The following is a 16,113-nucleotide window of genomic DNA, read 5'->3' as shown; positions in this document are numbered from 1 at the left end:
TTAATATCCCTTATGTGTAGCCCACTTGTGGGGAAAGTTTCCACAGTGTTTCCCAACAGGAGAAAGTTGATACATTGAGCTTTTACAATTTGACACAGATGGTCTATTCCCACAGGGGCAAGAACAGGTACACTGCACTCCTTTGTTTGTAGTACACTCCTCACTACTCCAACCAGCTCTATATATACCTTACTTCAGAGGGAGAGGGAACTATTTCCCTAGCTGACACCTCTCTACATGCATTAATTGGTGCCTTTGACATCTGCCTGGAGTTCAGCTTTAGACATTCATTATAGCAGCTGATCTGCTCTGCCACTAGTGGCTAATCTACAAGTCTCTACATTTATGTATAGCAAGAAATATGTCATAGCAGCTATGTAAAATAATTATGTTAAAATTATTTTTACTATTTCCAGACTGCCCAGTGTAGATCTGCTGCTACTGGACAGCCCGGTAGCACTGGATCATGTACATGTACATGAGCTAGCATTTCTGGGTACAGGGCATACTGCTGCCCCTAGCTGTGCTGTTATTCGCTACAGCACAAGCCAATCAGCAGATCCTGGCCAATAATTTATGGCCAGGACCCACTGATCGGCTGAGCGAATGACAGAAGAGAGCCCTGTGTTGGTAAACAACACAGGGCTCTCTATAGAGTTCCGCAATGTGGTACACAGTTAATCCTTTGATTGCCCCTAGATATTAACCCCTTCCCAGTCATTGTCGCTAGTGATTTCAGTGTCAGTTAGTTCCCACCAAGCATCAGTGAGTATCAGATTGCCTGCTGCGCTTTCACAGTCCCTCTATAAGTCACTGATCACCACCATTACTAGTATAAAAAAAAATTCCATTATATAGACCATCATTTGTAGACACAATAACTTTCACACAAACCAATCAATACACACTTATTGTGTTTTTTTTTTACCAAAGACACATGGTAGAATACATTTTGGCCTACATTTATGAAGAAATTAGATTTTTTTTTTTAATTGGATATGTTTTATAGCAGAAAGTAAAAAATATTGGGGTTTTTTTTATATTTTCAGTCTTTTTTTGTTTATATAATAAAAAATAAAAACACAGCAGTGATCAAATACCACCAAAAAGCTCTATTTTTGTGAAAAAAGGAATATAAATTTCATTTGGCTACAGTGGTGCATGACCGCGCTATGACTCAGTTAAAGTAGCGCAGTGCAGAATAGCAAACAATGGCCTGGTCATGAAGGGGGTAAAGTCTTATGGAGCTTAAATTGTTAAGGGAAATCTTGCAGTAAAAGCCACTGTACTGTATCTAGAAGGGATCAATATTGTCAACCTAGGGTATCAAGTCTGAAGGACATAAGTATATAGGGACAGAGGGAGTAACTGTACGCGACTGTACAGACATTTCATTGTATAAAAAAACAAGTGTGATGTCTTTCATCTTTATCTTTCACATTTGTCTGGATTACTAACTTTTTATACTCTAATGTGCTAATAATACTTTTTCCTTGTTCCATATGATGAATAGTGTGGATAGTGTGATTAAATTTTAGGTCTTTATAATTTTGGGGGCTTTTCAATATTGGGCATGCCTTTTTTGTAAACATAAAACAATAGCTATGCCACTACCCTCAGAAATTACTGAGTGTAAGTTGATCATTAAATTTTTTTACTTATTTCTTTGTTTTAGCTGTGCTTTGGTAGAAGTCAGGCAAATTATAGATATATAAACAATAAAACAAAAAACACTTGCGCTGAATTCATGCATCAAATAAAATAAAAATAGAGTGTATAAATTCAATAACTCAAATGAAATTGTGAAAAAAGAGCACTGCTGCCACTTTAAATCAAATATACCATGCAACAATAGATGAACATATATAGTCCAGTGGCTCTGTCATCAAAAAATGATATAAAACAAAACAACAAAACATTCATGTGACATACATCAATCACTTAGTGCATAAAAATAAAGTCCATTGTGACACGTGAATATCTCTTTCAATGTGAAAATCTTCAAGTGTTCCCAAACCAGAAAACACCACGTGCCCTTTAACAAACACCTCCCCTTGTTGGTATGCACTCACCAATTTCACATGCCTTCCATTCTCATGGTTGGCATGTATCGCTTGTGTATCTCCAACAGGGGTATCTGCGTACAAACTTTCCACAAATCTCCTTTACTCCTCTCCACCAGATAATGGTCACCAAAAAATAAGAGATAATCTCCAATAGTACAGTAACCAATAACACCTTTAAATAAATATATAGATAGCCACTCACAAGATAAGCCAATAAAAAGCACTTGTAGTGGGATACATAAGCTGTGCTCTCACCACCGCCAGATCCCAAACAATGGTGCTCCCACATCACTTCTGGTTCAAAACATCACTTCCGGTCGCCGTACAGCCTCGTCCTATCGCAAAGTCATAGGGATTTCTACAACTAAGTCGCCATTGTTGGTTTTATTGGTTTATATTGTGAGTGGCTGTCTATATATTTAATAAAAGGTGTTATTGGTTACTGTACCATTGGAGTTTCTCTTATTTTTACATGACCATTATCTGGTGGAGAGGAGTAAAGGAGACCTGTGGAAAGTTTGTACGCAGATACCCCTGTTGGAGATACACAAGCAATACATGTCAACCATGAGAATGGAAGGCATGTGAATTTGGTGCGTGCATACCCACAAGGGGAGGCGTTTGTTAAAGGGCACGTGGTGTTTTCTAGTTTGGGAACACTTGAAGATTTTCACATTGAATGAGATATTCACTTGTCACAATGGACTTTATTCTTATGATTGATGTATGTCACATGAATATTTAGTTGTTTTGTATGATATTTTTTTTTATCACAGCGCCACTGGACTATTAATGTTCATTTATTTTTAAATTATAGATATATTATTTAAAGGAGAAGTACAGCTCTTTTGGCTGTACTTCTGTGGGTCACAGAAGTGCAGTTCATTCTGCACTCCTGTGACCCATTTTCAGCTGAGAGTGGGCTGAAGCCCACTGTCGGCTGGTGTCACTCAGCCGGTCCAGGCTGGGGAAAGATCCCGACTTCAAAGTTGAAATCCACCCCAGAGTCTGGAGCAGCAGCTGGCTCAGCCTCTCAGCGAAGAGTTGAGAGCCTGAGCCAGTCGCTCCCTCCCCCTCCACAGCCCAGTGCTCCATAGAGCACTAGGGGAGCTGAGCACAGAGCGGTGACTGTACGTCCCACTCTCTGCTCAGAGCGGAGAGGAGAACTTATCGGTGATCAGCGGTCATTGGTGATCAGCAGTCATGTAATCGCTGAGTTCTCATCCTTAAAGCTGGAGCGAAGCTGCATCCACCTAGGTAAGTATAAAAAGGGGAAAAAAAGCCCTGCTTCTCTTTTAAAGGCAAATATCACCTTATACCATCCACATTTGCAAACAACATAAACATTGCAAAAGAACAATTAATTAAGTTAAACCCTAGCAAGATGTATGTTTAATTACCCACCATGGACCCATTTATTTTTGCTATCTTCAGTCTTGGGAATAATCTGCTTGGCAATACACCAAAATCTACTGACCCCCTCTGTCATTTGTAATGTTTAAAATGTTATTGAATAAGGCTCCAATTTCAGATGTGACTTGAGTCGCACAGAAGCGCATTATAATGGAAATCACATTGTTTTCAATGGTGCCCATTCACATTAATGCAACTCAATGCCATGTCATGATTTTGGAAAAGGTTCCTCTACTTCTTTGGTGTGATTCCAGTGCAATTTTGGCCCCATAGAAAATGCAAACCTCATCTAAGTTGTACTACATAATCTCACTGAAAAGTGGATCAAAATCAGATTGCTGCAGCATGAACCTAGTCCTTCCAAAAAAATAAAGACATACTTGAGGCATAAGGAAAGCACTGAAGATCTTCATGGTGACAGTGGCCACCTCATTGGATGAAGGTCCAATCACAGAAATGACTCTCGTTTTGTAGTCTGTAAGATTGCACTGCATTTCCAAAATTTCTGTCCCATGTTTGGTTAAGAGAAGCAGGATGGGGTGAAGAGCAACCATTGTATTAAGACATGTATCATAGATCTCATAGCCCAGGGTCCATCCTGGAAGGAGGGTAGTGCTGTTGTTGATTTCTTCCAGTGTAAATTGCATTGCTAAAGCCTGAAGAAAACCTGTAGGGTTTAAGCTGAAGTATACAAGTCTTAGTAAATATAACTTGGCATACAATACAGGTTAATTTAATTTACTATCATAAAAAGTAGCAGCATATCTTATATTAGGCATTTATAAACGTTGGTTGACCTGCTATCAGCAATTTCAATCTTCTGTACTACAGCAGCACGGGAAGCCAGTCAGTTGTGCTGCAGTGTTCATGTTCTAACAAGAAGGATGCTGATAGAAGGAGAGATCAGAGTTAGCCCTGCCTCACACCAAATAAGGCTTTGAATTTGCACTACTTCAGCAAAAGTAGCGCAATTTGAAAGCCGCCAGTCAGTTCAATTTCATGTGCGGCTTGCTGACATCTGTGAAACTTCATGCACAGATGTCAATGCAAGTTGCATATGAAATCACCAAAAATAGTGCAGGAACCTTTTTCACAATTGGTGCAAGTCAGAGTTGCACCGATTTGAACGGTTCCATACACACAAATAAGATGCGACTTGTCATGCAATTTTGAACTGTCCAATTGCATGACAAATTTAATTGGTGTGAACAGGGGCTTACAGAGGGATGAGCTCATCGGTCTGCTGCTTCTCCATTCACTGTCCAGTCACAGGCTTGGGAGGACAAGACCTGTAGGTGCTACTTAACTATAGCAGAAAAGAAGTAGGTCTCCTGCCCTGCCACACAGGAATGTGCTGTGGCAGAGCTGTGTAAATCTCAAAGGGAGTAGTCAGAAATACAAATCCTTTTGCAAGTGAAACATCTCCCTTATACATATTTCATCTGTGTATTTAGCTGTTTCCCTGGAGTTCGGCTTTAAAGTAGAATTCCAGGCAAAACCTAGCTAGTCTTAAAAATACTCACTCCCACCTCTTAACACCTATAGTAAGTAACCTGTGTAAGAAAGATGTATATTTTCATCTATTTTCAGCCTGCTCTAGTCTGGTTGCATGATCCCGCTCCCCTGTGTCAGTCTGTGGTGGCTGCAGGGTAGAGGAGAGAGCGCCAACAACAAATGGGCCATAGAAGCCTATGGGTGACGTCACTATTCCCAGACATTCCCAGCTGGTATTGAGTCCTGTCTCCTCTCCCCTGCAGTCACCTCTGGCTTACACAGGAGATCACGTGACTGGACCAGAGCGAACTGAAAATAGGTAAGTACTGTATATACATCTTTCTTATACAGGTTAGTCAGCATACGTGTTAGGAGAGGGTATGCACCCTGAAAACCCATCTCTTCAGGGAAGCCTACCCCACCCTCACCTAACAGCCGATCTCCTCCACTCCTCCTACCACTCCATCCCCCACAGCCACTTCCTCCTGTACTACTTTCCCCTCCCTCCTAGATTGTAAGCTCGAAAGAGCAGGGCCCTCGAACCCCTCGTGTTTTGTTTTGTTACTGTATTGTCTCATGTACTGTCCCCCACTATAATGTACAGCGCTGAGCAAACCTTTCTGGCGCTATATAAATACTGTATAATAATAATAATTTTTGAGACTAGTTAGGCTTATCCTGGAATTCCAGTTTAAATATGAGCAATGTCCTCTAACAGAAGATCCTTCTTTTTTGCTAGAAGTTGAAGTCCGGTCATGTCTAGGTAAAAGGAGCAATTTATGTCAAGTATGTAGGGGTGGCAGGTGGTGATGGACATTTCCTACATGTTTTCCCATTAGCTCGTTGGGCATCTAATCTGGGTCACATAAGAGGACTGCCCCAGGGTAGGTTCTCCTGGGCTACGCTAGGCACCTGTAACAGGGTCACTTGCCTCATACATGGGGTACCTCTACTTGTGCTAATTCCATCAATGCATAGGGACATGGCTGAGGCCATGTCAGGGAATACTCAACCTTAAGGTGGACCTCCAACTTTAGAGATGGCCAATGAGATGGGGTGAGAAAGAGAGAGGGGTGTGAGAGGAGAGAGAGAGATGGGGTTAAAAGAGAAAGAGGGGTGAGAGAGAGATGGGGTAGGAGAGAGAGGGATTTGAGGGGGTTGAGAGAGAGGGGTGGTTGAGAGAGAGTTAGTGGGGGTAAGAGAGGGGGAATGAGAGAGAGGGGGTAAGAGAGAGGGGGTAAGAAAGAGAGTAGATAAGAGAGAGAGAGGGGTAAGAGAAAGAGAGGGTAAGATAGACAGAGAGCAGGGTAAGGGAGAGAGGGGGGGTAAAAGAGAGAGAGGGGGGATGAGAGAGAGGGGGGGAGTAAAAGAGAGAGGAGGTACAAGACAGAGGGGGTAAAAGAGAGAGGGGGTAAGAGAGAGAGAGGGGTAAGAGAGAGAAAGGCGGGTAAGAGAGAGAGGGGTGGTAAGAGAGAGAGAGAGAGGGGGGTACGAGAGTTAGACTTCTCTCACAATCTGTGAGCATTCTCTATAAATGCATACTGTTTAGCCTGAACATTCTTCTTTTACCTATATCCTTGCTACTCTCCTTTCAGATTTTCTTTCTTCACTTCACTTCTGCCATTTGCTTCACTGGCCATTATAGGGAGGCGCCTAGGGGACACTTCCCTTCCTCTATTTGTGACAGATGGGAAGAGATGATGTGGGTTCCGGAGATAGCAGCAGAGCAGTACCTTGATGCCAGGCTCTAGCGATGCTACTGGCGCCCCACCCCTCCACATTATGCTGTGTCTCGGCTCTGGGAGAAGTATAGTTAGTAGTATAACCATAATACCTAAACCTTGGGTGAGTGGATTGGCAAAAAAAATTACAGCCACAGAAACCCATTGGGTAGAACTTCAAATGGAAGAAACAAGTCTGAAACAGGGGCGGACTGACAACTCATGGGGCCCCCGGGCAATAGTGGATCATGGGGCCCCTGTGTCCTTGCCCAAACTCAAAAAAGCCTATGAAAAAGGTACCAAGTGCATCTCATGGGGCCCCCTACTGACCCCGGCCAGTTTCCAAATAGTCAGTCCGCCCCTGGTCTGAAAATAATAGTGGGGTATGCTATAGGCCCCCTAACTTGAAGGATGAGGAGGAATTGGCTCTCCTAACACAGATAGAAATAGCAGCGAGGTATGGCAATGTTATCATAATGGGGGACTTCAGCTATCCAGATACTGATTGGGCTAAAGGAACAGCTCACTCATTTAAGTCTCATAATTTCTTAAATGTCTTACGAGACAAATTCATGTGCCAATTGGTGGATGCCCCAACTAGAAAGAAAGCATTACTAGATCTATTAATTACAAGTAACACGATCTGGTTGCAGATGTGGAGATATAGGACAACTTGGGAACCAGCAATCACAGGATAATTACATTCAGCATAAATCATAGGAGAAGGAGGCACAAGGACACTAAATTTCAAAAGAGCCAACTTTTCTAAACTAAGCTCAGTACTACAAGATATTGACCAAATCCTAAAAGCATTGAACACTGAGGAAAAATGGGAATACTTTAGGAACATATTAAATAAAGGTATTAGTCAGTGCATTTCAATGAGCAATAAATATAAAAGAGTAAAGATTAAACATGGGTGGCTAAACCTTAAAGTAATACGATATATTAAAGAGAAAAAAATGGCCTTTAAAAAATATAAGTCCGAGGGGTCATTGCTGGCATTCCAACACTACAGGGAATGCAATAAGAAGTGTAAGAGCGCAATCAGTCTAAAATAGACTATGAGAGGCACATAGCGGAGGTGTCACGTACCTGATGGGAGACTGAATATACGAGGTCGGCCTCACTTGTGTCACTAGCCCTGACCCCACTGAGGTTGGAAAAGAGGGAGTCTAGGGACCTGGGGGACAAGAGAGCCAGTGGTTGTCACTTGCTGCTCTTGCAGGTGGTGACCTTGGTAGGCAGAGTATCCTCTGATTTGGGCACCGTAATAGCAGACAGAGCAGGTTCTGTGTAGTGCCCGATGTGCAGCAGAGCAAGGTAGGTAGCCAGGACACAGGACAGGAGCAGGGTCATAGGATAGCCGGGGTCATCAACAGTCGGGCAGCGCGGTACAGAATCAGAAGGAAAAGCCAAAGTCAGGAGCAGAGCCGAAGTCAGGAACCAGGAGCAGGAGAGTAATCGGAGTCGGGTCAGGAACAAGCCGGGTCAGCAACAAAGGAATCGTGCAGGAGTAAGCAGGACACAGGGGGGAGCTGAAGACCAATCAGCACTGAACCTGAGCATAGGCCCTCCTTAAATAGCCCGTCTGGCGCCAATCTTTGCCGTGCATGTGCACGTGTGCGTGCATGTGCGCGATCGCGCATTCCTGCGCACCTGCGCACAACCAGCAATTGTTCTTCAGGATCTCTTTCGCGCATGCGCGTTCCCGATAGCAAATCTTCTTGCCGGAAATCCCTTACAGGAGGAGAGTAAAGTGAGGTCAGAACATATTGGCTCCATAACAGATAACGAAGGGAAGATGGTTACAAATGACAATGAGAAGGCTACTGTACTAAATGCATTCTTCTCCTCAGTTTTTACAAAGGAAAAGGAGGGTTATAGTAACCATGACTGTATCATTAGGAATGCATCACATAATGTACCCTTGTGGCTAACAGAAGACAGTGTCTGAAAAAGACTTGAAAAGCTTAACACAAATAAATCACCACGACCAGATGGCTTACACCTGAGAGTCCTCAAAGAACTCAGTCAGGTTATAGTCAGACCACTATTTCTCATTTTTATGGACAGCATACTGACATGAATAGTATCAGCTGACTGGCAAAGGGCCAACGTGGTTCCATTATTTAAAGAGGGGCAGAGATATATTCCTGGAAACTACAGGCCAGTCAGTCTAACATCAATAGTATGTAAACTATTGGAGGGGATGATAAGGGATTATATCCAAACATTTTTTGATGGAAACAGTATCATTTCTATTAATCAGCATAGATTTACAAAATGCCAAACCAATCTATTAACATTCTACAAGGAAGTGAGCTGCCATCTAGATAAAGGAAGGCTGGTGGCCTCATCGATACAGTCCCCCATAAATGCTTAATTTACAAATTGAGGTCTGTAAGCATGGACCATAGGGTTTGTACATGGATAGAAAACTGGTCACAAGGGTGTGTTCAAAGGGTGATGATAAATAGTGTGTACTCAGACTGGTCTGGAGTGGTAAGTGGGGTACCACATGGCTCTGTCCTGGGACCAATTCTGTTTAAATATTCATAAATGATTTGCTGATGATACAAAAATAAGTACAGCAATAACATTACAGCAGGATATAGAAACTTTACAAGAAGACATCAATAAAACAAAGCTGTGGGTAGATACATGGCAAATGAAGTTTAATGCTGAAAAATGTAGAGTAATGCAGTTATGGGCTAAAAATATGAACGCAGGTTACTTGGGGGGGAAAACTTCTGGGGGAATCAAGGCTGGAAAATGATCTGGGGGTCCAAATAGATGACAGACTCAGCAGTGTCATGCAATGCCAAGCTGCAACAAACAAAGCTAGCAGAATATTAGCATGTATAAAAAAAAGGGTATTTACTCAACAGATAAGACTATAATTTTGCCACTTTATAAAACTCTGGTTCGGCCACATCTGGAGTATACTGGTCAGTTCTGGTCACCAGTCATCAGGAAGGATGTGCTGGAACTGGAGAGAGTCCAGAGAAGGGCAACAAAACTAATAAGGGGACTAAAAAGGGGACTGAATCTTAAACCTGATGGACTGCGCTCTACAAACCCCTATCAACTCCACCTGCATTCCACCAACCGGAAGCGACGTATCACAAAAGCTTCATCCTACGTGTTTCGTCAGCAATGTCTGATGTCAACAGGGGTCCTTCTTAGCGAACACAGATATGATTTTTTTTTATATGAACACACACACACAGGTTGAACTGGATGAACTGGTGTCTTTGTTCAGTCTTACCAACTATGTGTGGTGCAGGTTACGTGCTTACACTTCTTTAATAACTTCAGACCAGTCAACAGGGAAAGTTTCAATGATTTACTTACAAAAGTGCTAAAACATTACAGAGTCCAAGTACAAGTAACAGTTCATCCCTATGTCCCTAATCCCTAACTCCATCAGTGGCAAAGTCCATAGGTATTGGCAGAGTCCAGCAGCTGGTGTCTTCAGGAAGAACCAGAGGTCCCTTTTTTTATCCACAGAATCAGTGGGTCAGGCCCAAAAAGTTTTCCAAGCAAAAGACCCAGTAAACACTATTAACCTTAACTCTCCCATCCAGGGCAGCACCTAATTAAGCTAAATTCCACCCCACTTACAAGTAAGCCTAAAAAGAATTCCTTACTTTTAGTTTTGCGTTCCAAGTACTTGAATCGCTTACTTTAGTTCACATCAGAATGAACATATACTGTATATATCTGCTAAATTTATAAATGAATACGATAAGACATACACTGCTCAAAAAAAATTAAAGGAATACTTTGAAAACACAACAGATCTCAATGAGGAAAAATATCATGCTGGATATCTATTGTTGATATGTACAGGGTAATGTGTTAGGAACGTAAGGATGCCCCATTGTTTGATGGAAATGAAAATTATCAACCTACAGAGGACTTAATTCAAAGACACCCCGAACATTAAACTGAAAAAATTATGTAGCAGGCTAGTCCATTTTGCTGAAATTTCATTGCAGCAACTCAAAATGGTACTCAGTAGTTTGTATGGCCCGCACATGCTTGTATGCATGCCTGACAACGTTGGGGCATGCTCCTAATGAGACGACAGATGCTGTCCTGGGGTATTTCCTCCCAGATCTGAACCAGGGCATCAATGAACTCCTGGACAGTCTGAGGTGCAACCTGGTGGCGTCGGATGGACTGAAACATGATATCTCAGAGGTGTTCTATTGGATTTAGGTCAAGCGAGCATGGAAGCCATTCAATTGTATCAATTCCTTCATCCTTGAGGAACTGCCTGCATACTCTCACCACATGAGGCATTGTCGAGTACCTAGGACCCACTGCACCAACATAGGGACTGACAATGGGTCCAAAGATTTAATTCCCATTCTTCATGGTAGTCATGGAGCCATTGTCTAGCCTGTAGAAGTCTGGGCGTCCCTCCCATGGATATGCCTAACCAGACTATCTCTGACCCACCACCAAAACAGTCATGCTGAATGATGTTACAGGCAGTATAACATTCTCCATGGCTTCTCCAGACCCTTTCACATCTGTCACATGTGCTCAGGGTGAACCTGCTCTCATCTGTGAAAAGCACAGGGCACCAGTGACGGACCTGCCAATTCTGGTGTTCAATGAAAAATGCCAGTCGAGCTCTATGGTGCCAGGCAGTGAGCACAGGGCCCACTAGAGGATGTCAGGCCCTCAGGCCACCCTCATGAAGTCTGTTTCTGATTGTTTGGTCAGAGAAATTCACACCAGTGGCCCGCTGGAGGTCATTTTGTAGGGCTCTGGCAATGCTCATCCTATTCCTCTTTACACAAAGGAGTGGATACTGGTCCTGCTGATGGGTTAAGGACCTTCTATGGCCCTGTCCAGCTTTCCTAGACTAACTGCCTGTCTCCAGCAATCTCCTCCATGCTCTTACGACTGTGCTGGGAGACACAGCAAACCTGGCAATGGCACAGATTGATGTGCCATCCTGGAGGAGTTGGACTGCCTGTACAACCTCTGTAGGGTCTAGGTATCACCTCATGCTACCAGTAGTGACACTGACCCTATCCAAATGCAAAACTAGTCAGAAGAGATGAGTAGGGAAAAAATGTCAGTGGCCTCCACCTGTAAAACCATTCCTGTTGTGGGGTCGCCTCATTGTTGTCCATCTAGTGCACCAAAGCAGCTGAAACTGATTAACAACCCCCTTTGCTACTTAACTGACCAGATCAATATCCCAGGAGTTTAACTGACTTGGTGCTATACTCTTAATAAAAAATGTTAATATTTTTGAGCAGTGTAATTGCATATATGAAAACTAAATGCTTATACCAAGCACACACACACACACATATATACAGTGGGCATCGAACGTTTGGGCACCCCAGCTAAAAATTTGTATTAATGTGCATAAAGAAGCCAAGGAAAGATGGAAAAATCTCCAAAAGGCATCAAATTACAGATTAGACATTCTTATAATATGTCAACAAAAGTTAGATTTTATTTCTATCATTTACACTTTCAAAATAACAGAAAACAAAAAAATGGCGTCTGCAAAAGTTTGGGCACCCTGCAGAATTTATAGCATGCACTGCCCCCTTTGCAAAGCTGAGACCTGCCAGTGTCATGGATTGTTCTCAATCATCGTCTGGGAAGACCAGGTTATGTCAATCTCAAAGGTTTTAAATGCCCAGACTCATCTGACCTTGCCCCAACAATCAGCACCATGGGTTCTTTTAAGTAGTTGTCTAGAAAACTGAAACTGAAAATAGTTGAGGCTCACAAAGCTGGAGAAGGCTATAAGAAGATAGCAAAGCGTTTTCAGATGTCAATATCCTCTGTTCGGAATGTAATTAAGAAATGGCAGTCATCAGGAACAGTGGAAGTTAAAGCAAGATCTGGAAGACCAAGAAAAATATCAGACAGAACAGCTCGCAGGATTGTGAGAAAAACAATTCAAAACCCACGTTTGACTGCACGATCCCTCCAGAAAGATCTGGCAGACACTGGAGTTGTGGTACACTATTCCACCATAAAGAGATACTTGTACAAATATGGTCTTCATGGAAGAGTCATCAGAAGAAAACCTCTTCTACGTCCTCACCACAAGAATCATCGTTTGAACTTTGCAAATGAACATATAGACAAGCCTGATGCATTTTGGAAACAAGTTCTGTGGACCGATGAGGTTAAAATTGAACTTTTTGGCCGGAATGAGCAAAGGTACGTTTGGAGAAGAAGGGGCACAGAATTTAATGAAAAGAACCTCTGTCCAACAGTTAAGCATGGGGTTGGATCAATCATGCTTTGGGGTTGTGTTGCAGCCAGTGGCACAGGGAACATCTCACGAGTAGAAGGAAAAATGGATTCAATAAAATTTCAGCAAATTTTGGATGGTAACTTGATGCCATCTGTGAAAAAGCTGAAGTTAAAGAGAGGATGGCTTCTACAAATGGATAATGATCCTAAACACACCTCGAAATCCACGGGGGATTACATCAAGAGGCATAAACTGAAGGTTTTGCCATGGCCTTCACAATCTCCTGACCTCAACATAATTGAAAATCTATGGATAGACCTTAAAAGAGCAGTGCGTGACAGACAGCCCAGAAATCTCAAAGAACTGGAAGACTTTTGTAAGGAAGAATGGGCAAAGATACCTCAAACAAGAATTGAAAGACTCTTGGCTGGCTACAAAAAGCATTTACAAGCAGTGATACTTGCCAAAGGGGGCAGTACAAGATATTAACTCTGCAGGGTGCCCAAACTTTTGCAGACGCCATTTTTTTGTTTTCTGTTATCTTGAAAGTGTAAATGATGGAAATAAAATCTAACTTTTGTTGACCTATTATAAGAATGTCTAATCTGTAATTTGATGCCTTTTGGAGATTTTTCCATCTTTCCTTGGCTTCTTTATGCACATTAATACAAATTTTTAGCTGGGGTGCCCAAACGTTCGATCCCCACTGTATATATATATATATTGCTGTATGAAAACAGAAGATTTCTTGATAGATATCCCCTAAAGCAATGGTTCTCAACCTTTTTTTCTGTTGCGGCACCCTTCAAAAGTATTCAAAATCCCAAGGTACCCCAGTCAAAAGTGTAAATTTTACTTATCAATGGCAAATCTGAGCTTGGAACGATGCACACAATCCCCTTGATAAAATTTACTTCACATCAAAATCACCCTCAGAGGTTCCCCATAACATCCTCCCTATACACCACAGTCCCCATTAGATGTCAGAGTACCCTCATCACATCAGAATCCTCCCATCAGCATGTTTTTTCATCACATCGGAGTCCCCACATTTTTACATAATTAGTATGGTTGAAGAAAGACACCAGTCCATCTAGTTCAGTCTGTGCGGTATGTGTGTATGTCAATACCCTTTCCCATATCCCTGTATAGTGCATTCGTTAAGGTGCCCATGTAAACATTTATTGAAATTATTGACACTCCCCGCTAACAACACCAACTGTGGAAAGGAGTTCCATATCTTTACCACTCTAACAGTAAAGAACCTCTTACACAGTTTAAGATTAAAGTGCTTCTCTTCCAACTTCATTGAATTGCCACATGTCCTCTTAAGCGACCTGAGACTAAATAGTTTTCTCCTTTTGCTAGAATGACCATTGAGATATTTGTATATCGCTATTGTATCTCCTCTTAAGCGTCTCTTCTCTAGGGAGAATAAGTTTAATACTTGAAGTCTTTCCTCATAACTGAGGTCCTCCAGTCCCCTTATTAGCTTTGTTGCCCTTCTGTGGACTCTCTCCAGTTCCAGCACATCCCTCCTGAGGACTGGTGACCAGAATTGGGCAGCATGCTCAAGATGTGGCCAGACCAAAGTTTTGTAAACTGTTAAAATTATAGCTTTATCTCTTGAGTAGATACCATTTTAAATCCATGCTAGTATTCTACTAGCTTAGGAGCTTTTCTTGCTGCAGCTTGGCATTGCATGCTATTGCTGAGCATGTGATCTACTAGGACCCCCAGATCGTTTTCCATGCTGGATTCCCCCAAAGGTTCTCCACCTAGCAAGTAACTTGTGTTCATGTTTTTAGCCCCCAAGTGCATTACTTTACATTTTACAACATTAAATCTCATCACAAAGCCTCCCCCAATCACATGGTCCCCTCTTCACGTCGGAGCTCTACTCTATGCCTTCAGCAGCACGCCAGGGGCAGAAGGTGGAGTAGATCTAGAGGAACAAGACTTATGTCTTCTCCTGAATGCTAGGAAAGCCCTGAATGCCACTTGCCCTGGATCAGCATCATGAGTTGCCATAGTGCAGACAGGCACTACATAGCAATGAATGATGCCATGTGCACTGCCCTAGAGCATCACTGATTGTTATGGCACTGGTGGCCAGCCTGGCCCCATCATAGCAACTCATGATGCTGAGCCAGGGCAAACTGAGTCCCATGCTCGTAGCACCCCAGGGGAACCCAAATGGCATCCTAGTTGAGAAATACTGCTCTAAAGGAAACATGGAATGACTAAACTTAGAGGCTGACTCCTCCTGAATATAGCACTTGCCTGGATGTAATGACAATCAAATGACTTCTAAGTCAGTGTCATAAAAGTGTTGAAGCCATGGCCATCCAGGTAACTAGCCTTATCTGAAGGATATCCATATTTTGTCCAGTATAGGTTTCCTTAAATAAGCCACTTATACGTCTTCCCTTTATATGATTTCTGACCTTACCTTGAACACGTCAGTGGTTCTGGTTTCCAATAAATATCCAAGCCATTAGCAGTGAAATGGAAGGGGAACAGACCTCCAATCATGATATCTCCTGCCTTTCTGAAAACCTGATAGGCTACTGGCTCGTTGTCCCCCAGGATAGCTGCCACACTGAATGCCAGTGATAAGACTACATTAACTATCATAGCTGTGTCGCATACAAAGAATGGAGGCAATGGGAACGTGAACAGCTGTCAGCTATCGTCAGCACACTAGAATGAAAGTAGAATGAAAAAAAGATCTTCTGTTATCCCGGAAGACTTTAACCGTAAAATTTGAGTAACTGCAAACCCTTGTTTTACACTGGACAGACAGGATGTACAGTCAAATGGTGAGGTTTGTAGAAACATCATCAGCTGAAGAACAAAGGAAACATGATATACATTTGGCTGATAGAAAACCTTAAAAATAGTGTTTTCCCAATCGGAAACCCCACGTAAGTCTACGGGCAGGCAGATGTAAACAGTTGTGCATCCATTTATATCCAACTACCTCTAAGTCCATCCAGGTCCAAAACAAAAAAAAATGATCTGTGTGTTTTTCTGTTTTTTTTCTGACCTAAAGATGATGGATTGGAGGTAGTCTGCTGTAAGAGGGCTCAAGTCAGTTTCTTCCGTATACCCACAGATCTAACATGGGTCAAGAAAGCTCTGGTTTGTAAAAGCAGAAAAAAAGTAAACA

At 42.3% G+C, this 16,113-nt stretch overlaps 1 protein-coding gene across 1 annotated transcript in view; it reads right to left on the bottom strand.

Moving 5' to 3' along the window:
• Positions 1–15,578, bottom strand: part of LOC149447426 (taste receptor type 1 member 3-like) — a 29,427-nt gene extending 13,849 nt beyond the window's left edge. Inside the window, exons 1-2 of the mRNA XM_089652531.1 lie at positions 15,394–15,578; positions 3,860–4,160 (exon numbers count right to left, since the gene is read on the bottom strand). Of these exons, the coding sequence (XP_089508657.1) occupies positions 3,860–4,160; positions 15,394–15,578 (486 nt within the window). The remainder of the gene's footprint in view (positions 1–3,859; positions 4,161–15,393) is intronic.
• Between the last annotated feature and the right edge of the window lie 535 nt (positions 15,579–16,113).

This window comes from Staurois parvus, unplaced genomic scaffold (assembly GCF_062004578.1).
Source record: "Staurois parvus isolate SC_StPar_1 unplaced genomic scaffold, SC_StPar_1.0 ptg000686l, whole genome shotgun sequence".
Lineage (NCBI taxonomy): Eukaryota > Metazoa > Chordata > Amphibia > Anura > Ranidae > Staurois > Staurois parvus.
This window is presented reverse-complemented; position numbering and strand designations above follow the sequence as displayed.